This window comes from Protomyctophum parallelum (assembly GCF_964188405.1).
Source record: "Protomyctophum parallelum genome assembly, chromosome: 4".
In the NCBI taxonomy this organism is placed as follows: Eukaryota; Metazoa; Chordata; class Actinopteri; order Myctophiformes; family Myctophidae; genus Protomyctophum; species Protomyctophum parallelum.
In genome coordinates, this window is record NC_139700.1 from 9,655,494 (window position 1) to 9,674,848 (window position 19,355).

General features: G+C 39.7%; 2 protein-coding genes across 2 annotated transcripts; one reads left to right on the forward strand and one right to left on the reverse strand.

Moving 5' to 3' along the window:
• Positions 1-1,914: 1,914 nt before the first annotated feature.
• Positions 1,915-7,180, reverse strand: LOC310856832 (uncharacterized protein). Its single transcript, XM_083762330.1, has 7 exons — positions 6,982-7,180; positions 6,045-6,169; positions 5,585-5,651; positions 4,451-4,595; positions 3,640-3,785; positions 2,829-2,939; positions 1,915-2,703 (listed from the first exon to the last, which is right to left on the reverse strand). The coding sequence occupies exons 1-7, from the start codon at positions 7,132-7,134 to the stop codon at positions 2,524-2,526; spliced, it is 927 nt and encodes a 308-aa protein (XP_083618456.1). The 5' UTR covers positions 7,135-7,180; the 3' UTR covers positions 1,915-2,523.
• Positions 7,181-8,622: 1,442 nt separating this feature from the next.
• Positions 8,623-18,313, forward strand: LOC310858088 (patatin-like phospholipase domain-containing protein 2; the record flags this gene model as incomplete). Its single annotated transcript, XM_083764146.1, has 9 exons — positions 8,623-8,809; positions 9,839-10,071; positions 10,370-10,435; positions 11,560-11,769; positions 12,626-12,686; positions 13,574-13,720; positions 15,350-15,473; positions 15,843-15,950; positions 18,106-18,313. 9 exons carry the CDS (start codon positions 8,623-8,625, stop codon positions 18,311-18,313), a joined length of 1,344 nt encoding a protein of 447 aa, XP_083620272.1.
• Positions 18,314-19,355: the final 1,042 nt, after the last annotated feature.

Genomic DNA, 19,355 nt, shown 5'->3' on the forward strand with positions numbered 1-19,355 from the left:
TTCTCACCTGAAGTGTCTTGTTAATGGGTATGTCGGAAAAATACCCTAAAGAGGTCAATATTTAAAAAGAAATAACAGAATCCTGCATGCAATTCACTTGTACTGTAGGCTATACTTTAATAGCCACGTTTCAGTCACAACTCACAAGCTATTCAATCAGGCAAGAGTTCAGGCTTCAGACCAAAATGTTGCGCTTATACATGTATGCTACAGGGATGATGCAGATTCCACTGGAATTTTTACATTCGGGTTTGGATAATAATAATGTGCTTTGTAAAACAACGCAATCAAACTCTTATATGATATTGTTTTGCTCAACATATGCCACAATGTTTTTATGATTTCTTTTTTAAAGGTTCATATTGGGCTTCAGCAACTGTTTTAGGCTTATGTTAAACACAGAACATATTTCTTTTAGCATAAATCAAACACCCTAAGCTTTGGAAAAAACTCTTCACTTCAAACATGTTGTTTTAGGACTACGCTAAAATATAGCCCAGCCACAATACAAGTGAATTCAAACTTGATATATTTATGTCAGCCACGTGACTGCGAGATAATGCACTGCAGCTTGGTTATGAATGAAAAAGCACTATACTCATGAGTTTTCATGTTGTTACATAAGTTTGGCACATATTCATAAAACAAGAAACACTGTAGGCCTATTCATAAATTGAAAATATATTTTGACCACTAAATGTAATTTTCTGAAGGCATTGTCTTACATTTCATCATGGTCATTTTTGCATCTTCATATATTGATACTGACAGTACATTAAATTACTCCCAAGTCCCAACTAAGCATAGTCCGGCAGCCGGGGGTGTGGAGTGGGAAACCAGCAGCAGCAGCTGCTAGTGTTATGGGAAAACGAAAATGTAATTTAAATTCAATTCATGTGTTTATTGTGCCAGTTTACAACTTTCAGCCTGGTCTGTCAGGTCTATCTACAAGCTTCGCAACAGGTCGTGATGTGATGCATTGTGTCCTTGTAGATTTTTTTAAAGCCTTACCTTCAGCATTTGAGCATTTCTTTGGAAGTGGAGTGATACAGATACAATATGTAGGTTTACAGTCAGATCCAAATCCTTAAACGATGTATTTAATGAGTGTATGGTTTCAGAAGCTATGTGTGTTCATTAAAGTATGTTCAGTATGCTCATTTGGAAACTGAAGGGAGTTCCTTCAGAGACAAATTGACATAATATGAAGTAATTAATTCATGTGGGTGGTGGAGGGCCCACATATAGTCACATTATTATCAGGGGTCCCTGCAAGTTCCCCAGCAGGAACCCCTTGGATCCTCTCTCCAAAGCATATTCACAGCATTTTTTTTGTCTTGATAAAATTAATTTGCAATTTTCCAAACTTTGTGATTTATTTATTTAAAGCTCCGATATGACATTGTTCTTGTGGAGCAGTTCATCTTCTACACCCCCCCACAACTTGCTGTGCAACAAATCCATAATGCTGTATATGGTTTGAATGAGGACATTAAAAGATGACAATGAGACAGCATGATGGATTCTGTCTTTTATTATACATACACGTAAGCTACAACAGGGAATACAGGCTCATACATTTATATTATGCCACATAGAATCAAGTGTTTTGCTTTTAAACATCCTATTGCAGTGTGCGTATTATTTCAGAGCGTGCCGGTTCTGGAGAACCGCTCATCCAATCAACACTACACTGACTACAGTCACTACCTAGTAGTGTATATTTGTACGTCTCTTTATGTTCTGATGAATTGAAAATGATGGACCCTGTATTCACGCCTGAAATCATTATTAATGCTGTTAGCCTATGTTACATTGTTATGTTTAACAATGAAAGGTCCCTCCCCCTTACAAACGGAAGTGATGACTGACGAGCAACTGAAAAGTTTAGTTTCTACAGAAGCCCATGCATAGTATGATAACTTAATGATTGTTTGATTATTTCAAAATGAACTTATTTGCCTTTAAACTGACTAGTTCAACTAACTGTTGCAGCCCTACAGCCTATATAGTACAGTAGTTTGTGCAGAGATTAACTGGACAGACACACACTCTGCAAGCAGTGATAAAGTAATATTTAATCTTAATTAAAACAAAAACCTTTAACACAGTGATTTGTAACTTCATATCAAATATTTAAGGCTAACAGTTAAAAAAATTAAAATTATCATTTGTGAAATTATTAAAAATCACACCCGTGTGAAATGAGGGGCGCTCTTATCATCTTACAACATCGAGGAGGGAATTCTAACTCATGTTGCTATGATTAGGTGATGTAATGATGATTAAAAGTGAGTAAAACAAACGGTGACAAAACATTACATTCTCCTTATTGTTAATGGCGTTTTTAAAACAAACATTGAACTAAAAACAAACAGTAAACCTGTATATAGGAGGGGCTAGCACCCCTCAAAAACTAGATGAAGTTCCTTTCTCCAAAGTTCCATTTTGTACATGCCACACAAACTAAATCATTTTATGAAAAAAAAACACTTGCTATGTACAGTATTTAGGGAAGACATTTCATTTGCGTCCGTAAGAGTCTTGGAAGCGTTCGATGAGATAGGTGCCTGACTTAACCGGAGGATACTTATCAGAGCCATCGCAGCATGTGATCAGAGCCTCGTCATCTGGTTGGGCAAAGAACGCCAGAGAACGACGTGTGCTGGAGTCCCCAGGTGGCGGCATCAAAACCTTATGGACCTGTAGAGAGGACGAAAAACAACAGTCTTAAGATGGATTTTTTTCTATTAATTTAAAAAACACGATTATGTTTGTAGGACATTTGACGGTCCGATCATTACGTTCATACAAACATGTAAACTCACAGCAGAAATGAATGTGTCGCTTGTCCATCGCTGCATCAGGTCTGCAATGTTAATGAGCACGGTGCCGGGAATGCTGGGAGCGGATATGTAGTCCCCCGACCGACCGAGGACCTATGTGAGGGAATGGACATCCAAGAGATCACATCCCTGAATATAATGTCCAGTTTAGCAGCGTGAATTTACACTTTGTCTTGCAGTGAGGCTGGAGCCAGCCTGGAAGCACACACAATAGAGCACCGAAGTCTGACGTCAACATTGTCCACTTGTTCATACAACTTTATTTGCATTGTAATCCCAATAGCGGGATTTTTGATCGCCTCATATAAGAACTGTGTTTGAAAAGTAAACAATTCAACCCGGCCGTTTCACTCATATGGATATGAAGAATCAACTGACAGAGAAAACTCTATTGTTACTGCTGCTGAATTAGTTACATCTTCGCCAGAAACAGACTGACTGACGGTTGTAAATGATACAGAGACACCTCCCCGACAATTTAGCAAAGACAGTTTGTTTATTTTTGGATCACAATTCTTATATGAGACTATTTTAAGAGGACCCCATGTTATTCTCCATAGAGAAAAACTTCCATGAACCAGGGGATGAGCCAAGCCTACGTAGAAATACTGTCGTGCTGCAGTCTATAGAGATCATTTGACCATTGTCAGTGCTTGCAATTTTATAGTTAGTTTGTGTGTGTGTGTGTGTGTATTTCTTTCATAGGCACACCGTAAAAAGTATAGAGGAGAAGTGTTATTCAAGCCTATGGTTGTGAGTGTGTGTGTGTGTGTGTGTGTGTGTTTGTTACTACCTGCAGTCCTCCCTCCTGGCTCTGGAACACCATTGTGATGCTCCCATAGTCAGAATGTTCTCCGCATCGTAGCTGTCCCTCCTTCACCGTCCCACTGTCCACCGGGGGGTAGTAGAGGGATCTGAGAGTTGTGCCATTCTGATCACCTTTAGGGGACCACACCACAGTCATTGGTGAAATATATACAATTTAGGCATTTAGCAGACACTCTTAATCCAGAGCGATTTACAGTAAGCAAGATCATAGAAATTGTCATCTAGGATCATAAGTAAACCAAGAACCTATCATCAGTCTAACAGTAGAATATCCATACATAAACACTAATATATGAATATAATAATAATAATAATATATGAATATCCATACATAAACACTATAGGATTGCCAACTATCCTTTGTCCCGGCTGCTTAGATCTTAGTCTTGTATTGAATGTTGTTGTTGTGTGTATTTTTTACTATGATCTGGCTGCAAACCAATTTCCCGCAAGGGACAATAAAGCTAACCTTGAACCTTGAACCTCAATGATGATCTGGCATCCGTGTCTACATATCATGCTATCTAAATTACATTTTGCATATTACATATATTTTGCAATAAGCCTGCAAGGTCGTCGAGGCTACGGCAAGTGATACGGGCTGGGCTAGGTGGAGTCTGAAGAACTCGCCTAGTACTGTACATAAACTAACACTCTGAGAGAGTACAAATGGAACCAAAGGGTAAGGGATTTGTACACTCAGAGTTACTAATCATTTAACTGAAACCCCCTCATAAAGAACCCCACTTTGAGAACCTCCACAATAGATTACCTACTCCCGATTAATGAGTGAGTGTTGAGGAAGACAGCCGGCTGCAGCCCCAGACTCAGAGCCATCACTCTGAGCACCCTGAGACACAGGTCCTTACAGCGCAGGAAGAACTCTGTCTGCACCTCTCGGAACCCTGACGACGGCCACTTCTACAAAGGAACGGAATGGAAAGTTGACATTTACAATATATAATTTGAATACCGTGGTTTAATTCAGAATACAATAGATCAAGTTTATCATTTAAACCCTGGGCCTAGGCTGTAAATTACTGTCAGTCAAAGCAGGCAATGTCTATCACAAGAGCTGTTAATCGTAAAGAGACAACAAATACCTTTACAGATCAAGAGTGCTCATATCTACGGAAGAAGGCTCATTTTTGCACTGTACATGGCAATGTATAAAAGTTAAAACATTCTGGCATGATATTTGTGATACACTGGCTAAAATTATAGATGCTCCCTTCCCGTTGGATCCTGAACTTTGCCTTTTAGGAAACTTCAGTGCAATCAGTGCAAATTTAGGTAGACACAAAATAAAATTCATGGAGGTTGCACTCTGGGTTGCTAGAAAATGTATTGCAATAACGTGGAAGTCTGACTCCCCCCCCACCTATCGCAAGGTGGTTCTCAGAATTGAACAGTTGTGTCCCTCTTGAGAAGATTACATATATTTTGAGAAGTTCAAGGGGTTTTGAGAAGATTTTGAAGATTTGGCAGCCCTATCTGAATTACATGGAGACTTTGTCCTTACCTGTATCAGTATTGTTATAGCTATCTCAGTCTGGATCGATTGCTACCGGAAACAATTTTCTCTGTATAGTAGATTTGTCTCTTGTTTTGTTTTGTTTAGTTTAGTTTTTTGTTTGTTTTTCACGTTTTTTGTATAATATTATTATTGTTATTATGCTTTAACTGTGTTGTATTCTATGTATGTGGGTTTGTATGTGGGGAGGGGGGAGGGCTGTGGACGGGTGTTCTGTGTATTTTGTGAGAAATTGAAAATAAAAACAGAATATTCAAAAAAAAAGAGTGCTCATATCTTGTATTGCAGTACAAACTGTATGGGTATTAAAAGCAAAGTCAGAAGGTTGACTGCATGAAATGCATTGAGCCAGAAGACGTTAAGAGTCCTCACTCACTATATCTGGGTGCAGACACACAGTATTGAAGGCTTCCTTTAGGTCCCCTGGTCGCCGTGGGTTCAACCTGTGTACATAAGAGTCATTCATTGTAAATGTATTGTCTAGTATAGCCTACCGAGGACAAGTAGTACATTTTGTTGAAGGTACTTAAAAACCTACTAAAGGTCTAGCTGTCAGTGCCATATTGCTGGTGCAAACTTATTTTTTCAAATCGGTAAATTTTTGTTTTCTCTCCTTGTTTTTAAATCGAGCAATTGTCCCTCCAGGCTATAACTAGTCAATTACAATGCTCCTGTCCCTAACGTATGGGATGTACTTGCAAGATTAACACTATACACATTTATAAACTTTTAGAGCATATCAGTGTGGCCATAATGAGGACATTCTTAACAAAATAGATGCCAAAACATGGTTACATAAATACACAAGTTTAAAGAAAATAAATCAAATTTAAAACCTTTCAGTTTCTGATGAAACCCAGCCATGATTCCTGTTGTTGGAAAAGCTACCCCTGCTAAAGGGCAACTTCAATTCATCTGACTGCAGAAAGAACTTCTTGGAAATGTCCATAACATTGTTCACCTGGAAAAAACAAGAGACACACAGAGAAGAGGTATTAGTCCTAATTAATAAGAACAATAATAATAAATCATACCCGTGTGAAGTTTGGGGCGCTCTTATCAACATGATGTATAATAGACACTATGTTTATTTGATATATGAATATGATGCATTGTAGATCGGCTATTTTAACTATTGTATTGTTTTAAAGTAACGTTTACATGATTAGAACATGATTAGAACATTCGACAATTATTAAGGTCTAATATTTCTACAATAGCTACAAAACCTGTATATCCACTATGTCTATTTTGAGACATAAAAGGATCAAATTAAGTCTGATAATCTACTGTGCATGTTCATGTGGAGATGCAAATTTTCCTTTCCAGCTCGATTTGGCACCTGCCCACAGTGCCATAACTGGTAACTGGTAACATAGTAACTGGTGTACTGATCATGGTATTATTACTGTGCTTAACTGACTAAATCCCTTTTTCTGTTGAATTTCTTGACCTAGTCAGTAAAATGACTACAGTCATGGACGGTCATCATCATACGTCACCACTCACCAGGTCATTCAGTTCACCGTTTATTAGCCCTGGTCCAGTTCTTACAGCGAGTCTGTCAGAGAGATACTCGCTGTAAGCACTGGACCAGGGCTAACTGTTTATCAACTATAGTGGAAAGACATTTTTTTAAATCAACAACAAATGCTACATTAGAGCCTACTAAATGAATGGTCAGGGACCACATGCAATACTTCCACGGACCACCAGTGGTCCGGACCACCAGTTGAAAACCCCTGATCCTACAGGTAGCTCGAGCTGACTCACCTCCTCTTGAGAAATCCCAGTGTTTTTCAGGTAGACAAATCCTACTTCTGTGAAGGCAGTTTTTAGCTCTTTACTTAACGGAGTGAGTTGTTCGTCTGAAACGGTCTTTTCACTCAAGCTGTAGGAACCAAAATCCACCACTGGTATCTTCATCTTGGAAGACAAATAGGTGACGATCACAAATAGCCTAGGTTGCACAGCACTATGCAGGCTTGCAGCCCAAAAGACCAGTAACTAACAACAGCAACTCACTCTAGTCATTGTATTGTTATTCCTGCGAGCACGTGGTCCTTCAGTGGGTTTGAGTAAATGGTGACGCCCCCCAGTCACTGCAGCGATGATGAACTGTCACATGGATGTAAGCAACGGACTCGTGTTTTAGGAGGACTTCAAAATAAAAGTTACTACAGTTACTACAGTACAATAACTTGGGTACGGTCCATAACATAACATTCTGTTGGCAGAGCTGCCATTACAGCGATAGGAGGAGAGATATAGCCTGGGAGCTAGTCGGACATAATAAGAAATAAAGAGACGAGTATAGGCAGCAATTACATCCACTCCTTCAGCATGTCAACAACATCTGAAGCCAGCCGTTTATTCAGCAGTTATATACACACATGTTGATAGGTATTTCCTGCTGAGCAGATCTGGCGCTTCAGAATAAGAGCAGGTATATTTAAGACAATAAGATCACATGTTAACACCCCCACTTGATCGTATATTGGTAAACAATAAAATACAACCTTAAAACTTGTATGTTAAACCTTATATCTTATTTTACACTATCATCTTCACATAAATCACTTTGTTCAAAATAAATACAAATCCTTTTCAATACCAATAAAATGTTTCAATAAATATGTGCAAAATGTAAGCATCTCTTTTACATCTGTCATCACATCAAATTACTGGTTGCAATCATCAACTTCAAATACCCATGTCATTTCTCAAATACATGTTACTTTCAAATACTATTAATAATATTAATAAATAGCAATACATAAATCACATAATCAGATAGCATATCACCCAAACACAAATGAACACTTATTTTTCCTTCTTTTCTTTTGTTTTACTGTGTTATTCTTTGATGAATTGAACATGGTGGACCCTCTTGTAAACAAGTGTAATGCTTAATTGGGTCGTCCACTCACAGTTAACAGTCTTTGTATTGAGTTTGTGCTTGAAATGTACTGTAATTCTGCAAACTTTTCAGTGGTTGTATGGGATGACTTAGAACTGGCACAGTCTGGCAGCACATTTTGGAGCTGCGTGGATCCACACAGTAAATCCCCAATCATATAATAATACTAATAATAATAATAATATAGAATAATATAATTCTTTCTTAAGGTTCATTATTTTTCTGGTGTGCATGGTTCTGGATTTTATTTTGAAGGCACGTGGCTGCAGTTCATTCATCCTCCCATGCTGCAATCTGGGTCATAATCATTATCACCAATCTTGTGTTGTCTGTTGAATGTCACTGTGTTGGGGAAAATTGCACAACGCAACCATGTATTGTCATTACATAACTGCTTCACCTTTAGATCTGATTGATCGTCATATTACTGACTGTATTCAGCGTGGGCCTGGTCCAGGTTAAATCAATCTGTCAAATTATCACACCTGTGCAGGATGTTTGACCTGGAACAGGAATGGAGTGTTTCTTTTGCTGGTTGTGGGTTCATGGGGGTTTATTATGTCGGAGCCGCAAGTTGTGTCCTGGAGCGTTTTCCTGTGATCATCGAAAAAGCCTCCAAAATATACGGCGCCTCGGCAGGTGCTCTAATCGCAGCTGCACTCACAATCGGAATCCCCATGGGTGAGAATAAATATACCAAGAAGAGATTTGAGCATTTGATTTGAGTATGTGGGATTTTGTGTGGAATTTATTTAGTTATGAAAGTTATATTCTCCCAAATTCACGTTTTGCATTAATTTCTGTATGACCAGAATCAGGTACGTGTGACATAATTAAGTACAGTAGGCCTAGGCTATTGATAGGCATATTTGCATACAGTAGGGCATTTCACTTGTCCCTCGAAATATAGCCTTAAGCCTACATATCCAAAATAAGTAATTTGATTGGATTGAAATATGGAGGTTAAAATGGCATAAATATGAATATTCAATTTGTACTTTTGGTACTTGGGAAAGTTGATATGTACCCTACCATAAATACTGTAATCTATTCTTTATTGCACTTGTAGAGACAGCGACAGAGACAGTGGGCTACCACTGCCAGGACAAATTATAGGCCTATAGCTAAAATGTTTAGCCAGACCAGTTGGTCTTGGATGGTGTCCAGGATAAGTGAGAAGAGGCAGCCATGCAGGGCCAATTAATGCTCCTGAAATCTATACACTGAAATATGTAAACAAGGAATAAACAGTGCACAAAAACAGCAGACGGGTGTGATCGAGTGTGACACTTGATTAGGTTCAAACTTTATTGCTGTACATCAATCAGGTGCAGGTCTGCTGAACTTTGTTCCATGCCTCACATTTCAAAGTACAATTGCTTCAAAGGACTTCTGATTAAACTGGACACTCTACTCCACATTTTTTAAATCAGCCTCATGGTGGCGCTATACCAGGCCACTTTGATTTGACCTGTATAACTCTTGAACCATAGGTGCTCTTATGGCAGCAATCAGAATCCCCATATATAAGACAGATGGACAATGGGGTGGCGTTGTCGGCTGCTATTTGTGGTCTTTCCAATTATGTAAGTTTAATATTGAACATAATGGAATGGTAACACTCTATGAAGCCCATATCTTTAATGCACTCATTATTAAACTGCCCTGGTAAAAAGTGTCTAAATGCTTAACACGTTTGTGTTCATGTAGAAGAAGTCTGTGCTGATTTGATGGCCATGAGCAAACGGTCGAGGCAGCACAAACTAGGACCACTGAACCCTGCATTCAACCTGATGCAGATAGTGAAGGAATCCATGATGAGGGTCCTTCCAGAAGACGCCCATGTCCGAGCCTCTGGGAAACTCAGTATTTCGGTTTCCAGAGTACGTAATGGAAAGAACGTTCTGTTGTCGGAGTTTGACACCAGAGAGGAACTCATCCAGGTACTGAGCTATATTAATGAGACACCGTGACAGGGTATGATGATGGAGGTGTGTGTTTTTGCAGTTTCCTGCATGTGAGTGCATAGTGTTAGTAGTAGTACCGGTAGTGCATTGTGTGCATACTGTATGTCTGCTTAGCTATTCTAAATTACATAGAAACTTGATCTATCCCTGTGGGGTAGTACATAATCGCACCATTAACACAAAATACTACAGATGAAAATATATATATTATGAAAGTACAAACAAGATGTTCATGATTCTGTGCAGTGAGTTGTCTACTGTTTTAATTCCCCAGGCTCTCTTATGCAGCTGTTTCATCCCAATATACTGTGGTGTGATTCCACCAACGTATCGAGGAGTCGTGAGTGGACCGTCCATTACACATTGACCATAATTCACAGGTTGTCAGGGTTTAGGACGTCTCACAGGATTGTCCTCCCAAGCTGTCACCAAGTCTCAGTTATTTTAAACCACTTATAATGTGCATATTTATTCACCAATAATAACTTGTATGTGCTCATCTGCACAATTAAACCTTTTAACGAATCTTAGACCCATCTTCTACGGCAGGGGTTTTCAACTGATTGTGAAACAGGGACCACCACCCTGACTTAGAATCAACCTGGGGACCACTGGGGATATGGGCTAATATTAATGCTTTTGTTATGCACTTGCTATGCATCCCATGTGTATACATTCCACTGTTTCTCAAACAATTGTCCACTGACTACTAATAATTTCCTAATAATGACTCAACCAGACAATCCGCTGCACTTCCCCCTCTTGAGACTCCCTTTTTCTGTTGAATTTTCTTGACCTCCAATTTGTCTGTAAATAACTACATGGACAGTCATCATAGGTCACCGGGTCATTTCAGTTCACTGTTTCTCAACTAGTGGAATAGATAAGATCTTTATTGTCACTGTATGAGACATACAACGAAATTCCGTTTAGTGCAACCACAACATATACCAGTATCAACAGAGAGAACACAAAGACAAAGAAAAACACTGATGGGGCAACTTCATGGCATAAAACTGTTAGTCCGTCATACATTTTTTTAAATGTCATACTGACATTTTTAAAAATCAACAAATCCTACATTACTTTATGATCAGTACTTTATTTTAGATTTTTTACAAACACATAAAACAGAAAACCTACAATACAAACACAAGCAACAACAGCAGAGTACGTATTCATGGACAGACAAGATAGATAAGATAAACCAAAAAAAAAAAGGGGAAAAAAAAGGAAAAATCAAATTAAAATGTGAAAATAGTTTACATTATTTACACGACCAAACATGTCAACCGTATCATAATGTGTAGTACTAGTAATACAATAAACAATCAAGAGGGCAAATCCTACATTACTAAATGAATGGTCAGGGACCACATGCAATACTTCCAGGGACCACCAGTGGTCCACAGACCACCTGTTGAAAACCCCTGATCTACATGTATGTCCATGTGTCTTTCAAAGCACTACATGGATGGTGCCATCAGCAATAACCTGCCCCTTTGCCAGCTGAGGAACACGCTCACCTTCTCAGCCTATGCCGGGAAAAGCGACATATGCCCACGTGACGGAACCCGCTACTTCCATGCGTTCAACTTTAATAACGTCAGCATCCAGGTCAACTCAGAAAACGCGTACCGAGTCGCCAGCACCTTCTTCCCTCCTGAGCCTCAGGTAAGACCATGGAGACATTGTTTCAGACAATGATGTACAAACCCATTGTAAGCAACCTCAAACACCATTTTAACCATGATGGATTCATCGAAAACACCCGTCCTTGTTCTGGTGACTGATAATTGTCCTTCTAATCTAATGCATGAGGGGGTTTAAAATTTCATGTATTATTTTAGGGGACTTTTTTTATGTACTGTATTTAAAAATGTAATACAAATCATAGCCCCTCACACATTACAATGGCTATATATTTACACACACAATATCTCACTTTCCTACATTACTGAATGCATGGTCAGCGACCACCGACCACACGGACCACTATAAAAAAGTAAACCTCAGTAATAGGCAGGGTTGCAGCATATGAAGAAATGGCATATAGGAGGTCCGACAGACTGGATAAATATATCCGTAAATGTTGCTGTCAGAGATCCCATTGTGGTGTGAGTGCAACATCCTTTTTTTCTGTCTTTTCTTTTTCCTTGGATACAGTGTAAATTAATATTACCCAGGTTCAGTGGCATTGTCTTAATTTATTTTTCTCTTTATTTTTTTATTGTATTTTACTGTATTTTATTTTATTGTATTGTCTGTATTGTATTATCTTTTCTATAAAGGTTTGGCAGTGTAGTGTATTGTATATTTTTTTCTTGTCTAGTTTTGTTTCATTTCATTTGTTGTCTTAATTGTTTGTATGATTCTTTTCTGTACATTCTCAGTCATTCCTGTGCGCCTAAACTGAAAAAGCAATAAAACTTTGAATCATAAAAAATAACCCTCAGTAAATGAACCTGCTGGGGGCTGCAGAATAACAGCAGTGGGCATCATTAAATCAAATTAATTTGTTTTGTTACAGATTATTGGTGGAATCTGCAATATTGGCTATATGGATGCTCTTCGCTTCCTTCAAGAGAACTGTAAGCTCTTCTCTGCTAATGGGACTTATTCGTAATTGTATAATACTAGAAGCTCGCGCACTCACGCCACGCGTCGTGGCAGTGCGATCTGAGTGAGACACACACACACACACACACACACACACACACACAAACCGTACATTTTGAATGAAGGCAGACAACGATTTGTCTTTGGCCACTGACGGAGCATTTTCCGTGCTGGGCAGGTTGTGTGGGGCTGTGGGCGCTGTGTAATCGGTCCATCGCATCACGGAAAGGGAAACTGCGAACACCCACAAAGCTGGCATGCCCACGGGTTCGACTCCTGATCCCGACTGCCTTTGCCGTGTGTCTCCCCCCCATCTCTCTCCCAATTTCCTGTCAAATTACTTTCAAACTATAAATAAAAGCAGAAAAAGCCACAAAAACAAATGTATAAAAGAAAAGAACGCAGAGGTAAAGTCATGTCCATGGGACCCATCTAAAAGACCACCCTGGGTCCTGGGACCCATTACATTGGAAACCTATTTACATCACTGTGACATATCACGGCCACAAAGCAAAGGCGTAAACTGCACTTCCGCATACTCCGCATACATAATGGTCAATGACTTGGCCAACTGAACCGCCCACAAAGTGTGCTCTTCTCCATTGTATAGATATGATTATTAATTTCTTAAAATTATATTTGTACATTGGGGGAAATCCTTACCTACTGTATATTTCACAGTCATTATTACCTGGATTGTGTGAAATACAATTGAATGAAAGTACCACTGTACATGACTTTTGTCCATAATTCAATTTAGGATCAAAACTGCAAAATGTCTGTTTATTAACCAACAAAACAATCTACACTTTAGATTGCCATGCTTAATTCTGTCCATGTTAAAAAATATCTACCACAGGCCTCATCTATGTTCCATGTTCTCCCCTGGAGCCCACGCCTCCCTGCTGTGAGCCGGTAGCAGAGCAGACCACGGAGCCTCCTAAAAATGCACACTGGTGGCTGGACCATACAGACGTACACAACCTCCCTGTCGGTATTAAAAAGGGTAAGAAAAAGTCAGTGTTACCAGGAGGGCACCATGAGAGTTGTTTTAAAAAGTAGAAAAGCATGGTACTGTACAGTATGTATTATTCACATTGCTACATTGAATCTATATGTATAAATGACATAGAGAACTCCAAAGTTAGCGGGGGCAAGAGCCTATAGGCTACTGTTTCTGTAGCGTGAGGTGAAGTACAGCCCTGGACATGGCGCTAGTATGTCGCAGGGACTTGCGCCCAATCCAACCCTTAATTCTGAGTGCCAATAATGCAGGGTGCTATAATAAGCCAATGTGAAAAGGGTGCCATTTCTTCTTACGCCTTGGATGGCAATTGGATGATTTCAGGCATGTTCCAATTTCTTTTTTTTTACAAAAATCCACCTGTTGGTGGCACTATAACAGGCCAATGTGAAAAGGTTGGGATATATTCCTCAGCCTAGTAGGAACATCCGTGAAAGATTTCAAGTAAATTGCACGCTGTGTTCATGATTTGAGGCTTTTTGTTCAAAACGGGCCAATCCTGCAAATTTTGAAAGCCAATGTTAGCCAATCAGGATGGAATATGAAATATCGGACAGATCCGTCTTGAACGCATGACTATAGAGATACTGTGTAGCGATTTGCGTGATGTTTGAAACAAAATATAGAGGAATAATATAAATAAAATGTGTTTTGCAAAAGTCGGCCTCCTGGTGGCGCTATAACAGGCCGTTCTAGAAGATTTGGGACAGAGGTTCATCGTTGGCATCTAGGGAGTGTGTGTGCAAAGTTTGGCATCGACCGGGTTAACGTTCCCGGAGATTAGCTGTACACAGACGGACGGACGGACGGACGGAGTGCAAAACATACTCTCTCCCCATGCCTTCGGCCTGGTGGAGACAACAATACTGATACGTCTCAATATGAATGACCGCCCTAAAGTCTTTGCATTGGTTCAGCAATGCAGTTTGTTATCAAATATTGTTTCTGCCCAGTTGATGACCTTACATTGAATTTAGATGTCACAAGACGTATCAGTAGGCGGAGATCTCCGTTTGTTTGGCTGTGAGACTATTGCAGCATTGTGCTGTGTTATGAACACTGAAAAAGACAATGATTTTTTTGTGTTTTGTGGGAAATGGTGAAAAACCACTCATGATGCCCCAAGCCTATTGTCCAACCTGTCATGGTGACCATTCTCAAGTATCATGTGGTCTGAGTTAAGGGAAATTGCAAACTTACACCATCTGCTGATTACATTCATGTTTGAAACTATTCATTTCTCCATAGATAAATAACTTTTATGACATTAAGCACAACGGGTGAAAATCGAACTACAGTACCCTGCTTTATTGTGTCGTCACTCAAGTGCTCTTAAATGCTGTCTATTACTGTCAATAATATGAAACACTGGTTTCCAATAGTACTGGAAATGGAGGTGACATACTGTAAGTTCAGTTGTACAATATGTACAGTACTCTGCAGTGTGCAGTACATTACAATCAAATTAATTTAATACACCTGCTGAATTACAAGTTATTCAATTCAAAACTTGGTCACAAAAAAAAAGTTATTCAATTCATTACAGCAGGTGGTAATGTGATTACTTTTGCTCCGATGCTCCCCATAAATGTGTGTTTATGTTTGTGTCAGTGCTGTGTAAGGCATGCAGGGAGGAGCGTGAAGGAGGCATTCAATTGACCACGGCCTCTACAGTAAAAGTGGCCTCGCCCTCCTCCTATCTGCCCGTGGGGTCCATCTGGTCTCTGGGCCGGAGGTGAGACTCGGCGTTACTATTATGACCCAATCACAAACCTTTTGGCATCAATGTCTAAATCAGGTTATGGTGCTTTTAGTCATTATGGTCCTACTCTGTGGAATTCTCTACCAATTGATATATACGTAAGGTTTGCTACCACATTTAACGTCTAAACTAAAAAGCTACCTATTTTCACTAGCTTTCAACTAGATTGTGAAATGTGTAGTTATTTTCATTTTTAAATAACTGTTTTAATCATATGTTGTCATCTTCATTTTTGTATAATTATAGTTTTTGTATTTTCTTCTTATGTATTGTATTTCATTGAAGCACAGTGAGTCCTCGTGTGAAATGTGCTATATAAATAAACTAGACTTGACTTTGTAGACTGGTGGGCTGGCTGCCAGGTGTATCCCCGGATATGTCCTGGCTGTACCGCAAGGCTGGAGAGCTCTACAAACAAGCCTGGACGGACGAGCCATTGGCACACGAAGGGTAAAATAAATATATAAATACATTTATAAAATACAGAAACCACAATGGAACGGACCAAGATCAACTGGGAAGGACCTCCATGACCAGGCAGGTGCTCACAGAGACCGGCTATAACGCCTTCATTCCCTTCATAACCGCTGCCACCAATGTAGCACCGGCCGGGAGGTGAACCCTGGTTCTGGTATTTACAAGGAGCGTGCATTATCAGTCAGGCTGGACGGAGGGCAGCAAGGCAACACCATACAGCCTGTCTACATTAGTTATCAACTCTGCTGAACACACTGTCTGCTGTGCAGTTCTTAACACTAGGTGGCAATGTTGAACAGACTGTCTGCTGTGTGCAGTGCTGAGGGCTATAATAGAAACTAGAAAAAGTGCCCCTCGGGGCAGGTCATGTTGTGGCCTCCTGGCGGCGCTATAATAGGCCAATGTGAAAAGGGTGACATTTCTTCTTGGATGGCAATGGGATGATTTGAGGCATTTTGTTCCAAAAATGTGTTTTGCAAAAATCCACCTGTTGGTGGCGCTATAACAGGCCAATGTGAAAAGGGTGGGATATATTCCTCAGCCTAGTAGGAAAGTCTGTGAAAGATGTCACGTAAATTGCACACTCCGTTCATGATTTGAGGCTTTTTGTTCAAAACGGGACAATCCTGCAAATTTTGAAAGCCAATGTTAGCCAATTAGGATGGAATCTGAAATATCGGACAGATCCGTCTTGAACACATGACTATAGACAGTGTGTAACGATTTGCGGGATCTTTGGACAGAATCTGGAGTAATATAAAAAATAATGTTTTTCTCCTGGTGGTCCTACAACAGGCCGTTCTGGAAAATTTGGGTAGAGGTTCAATGTTGGCATCCAGGGAGTGTGTGCAAAATTTGGCATCTACCTTAATGGCAGGCCCTGATGCAGGCTATTTGGGTCGGGGCCACCTATACTCCATCTAACCCTGTTTTAAAGTATCTGTGGCTCTTTTAACTCAACTTTACCGGCGACCGCAGTGCCAACAACTTCACACAGCAACACGGTACAGTACTTATACTGACTTACCTACGCCTCTTCATTCCTTCTGGGGACATAAGGCTACAATGAGCGCTCTCCATTGCATCCGATCCCTGGCAGCATGTTGAGCCTCTCACCAGGACAGGTTAATCTGTTCCAGCTCCTGTGTCACAGTTCTGCGCCAGGTGGTTTTTGGCCTCCCAGGTATTCTTTTGCCTGGTGGTGGCCAAATTAAGGCCACCTTTGTGATGCGGTCCTAGGTATCTCAGGCGTTTGTGTGTGATCTCCTTGGTGATTCTCCGGCTCCCTGTTTGTTTGTACAGTTCATTGTTCGAAATTGTATTGGGCCAAAAGATCTGGCATATACGTCTGAGGCATCTGTTGTGGAACAGCAACACGGTACCGAAGTGATATAAGGCTCTGAGCAACATCCTCTTTCCTGTGGGTGCCGTAAAGTAACCTGACTCCACCAGATTGAAGAAGCTTGCTTCACACTCGTTCCACAAACTACTTTCCGTGAAGGGCCCTTCACAAATAAGTGTCTTCCATTTACCTCCCAATGAACACATTTTACACTGGTTATTATTGACAGGAGATGTTATAATAACCGTGAGTTTTCATAAAACGGCATGACCGTGGTGAAGCAAACTTCCATGTTTCAACAACGACTTTTGGTAGTCTCTATCATTTGCCATAACTTTTGATCGGTTTGTTGTACAGACTTGTGAGTCACGTCACTTGATTTGGTTAAGAGTCCTTGTCCTTCATTCTTCAGTCTTACGTAGATCCACCCCCTCTTCTGATTGGTCGATATTTGATAGTTCCTATTTTTTTTTGCTATAACCTTTCCACGGTTTGTCGTACAGACTTGACTGGATTCGGTTGAGAGTCCTTGTCCTTCATTGATGTTAATTAGCCCCGCCGCGATTCTGATTGGTCGATATTGACGTGCACAGACACTGCTTGCCGCTTCTGTTTATCAATTATCATCGATGAACTGAAGATAATCATTGTTACCTCCCTCAAACTATATAGGCCTTTGACTTTTTTCTTCCCCCCCCCCCCCTTTTTTGTAACACCCAGGCCATTTCCCAGCTACACCCCACTGCGCAGATGTGTAAGCCTGCCCTCACACTTGGATGTGTGTAGCATGAGAGAAGACACAGAGCAGGTACAAATACCACCCCTGGCCTTGACACCCCCACCGACCCCGAGCGACAGCTTCTACTTGGATACTAATACGAACCCTGATTTCCTACCACTGACACCGCCCCCAACACCTACCACCAATCCAGAGTTTGGGTGTGTGGAGGATGTGAAATGTCGAACCAGACCTAGTCAGAGCTTCGGGCCCTGAGCCTGCTGGCATCTGCTGGCATCTATGAATTAATTCATAATGTTAACAGTGATATTGAAAGAGTACATTATGAAAAATAAATAAGAAGGAATTGCTATAAAAACTATAGTATGTCACTTTTCATGATTTTCTTTTTTATCGTCAAAACATGAAAAACGACCTACTACAGTATATCGTTTTTCAAGGTATTCGATGATAAATCGGTTTTTATTGTTTGAAAATGATTATAGAAATGATGAACCATGGCAAATGACATACTATAGTATGTCGTTTTTCATGGATTTCGACGCAAAAAAAAAATGAAAATCATAAATGTTTTTTTATAATTTTATGAAATAAAATAATGTGAGTGTTATAAGTGTGTTTTATTTAATGAAATCAAATACTATAGTATGTCGTTTTTCATCTTTTATCATCAAATCATGAAAAACGTCATACTACGGTAAAAAAATTATGAAAATCATGAAACACGACAGGTCTTAATTTGTCTTAAATTTGACCAAATCTGACCGTATAGGTATTACATTTGAAGATGAGGTTTTTAAGGCTCATGGGGAAAATGAAAGTGTGTATTAATTAGATTATTTTATGATATTGGACAATGAGAAATGATGAGAACCATGCCATACTATAGTATGTAGTTATTCATGGTTTTCGACGATACAAAATTATGATTGAAATCATAAATGACATTCTATAGTATATCTGTTTTCATGGTTTTTGACGATAAAATCTTTTGTTAAATGATGAAAACCATGACAAACGACATAGTATGTTGCTTTTCATGGATTTTGAGAATCATGAAAAACTACGTCATCGAAAACCATGAAAAGCGATATACTATGTTTTTCATGATCTTCATCTTTTTGAGGGGCATTGAGCCCCTCCTATGCCCAGCTTTTTGTGTTTGTGTGAATCATATAGCGATGATTTGATTGGCTGAGCACGGAATTGAGACGATTTGATTGGCTGAGCAAAGTACGTATTGAGGATAAAAAGTGAAGACGCAAATTGTGATTGGCCTGAATGAGATGATAATATA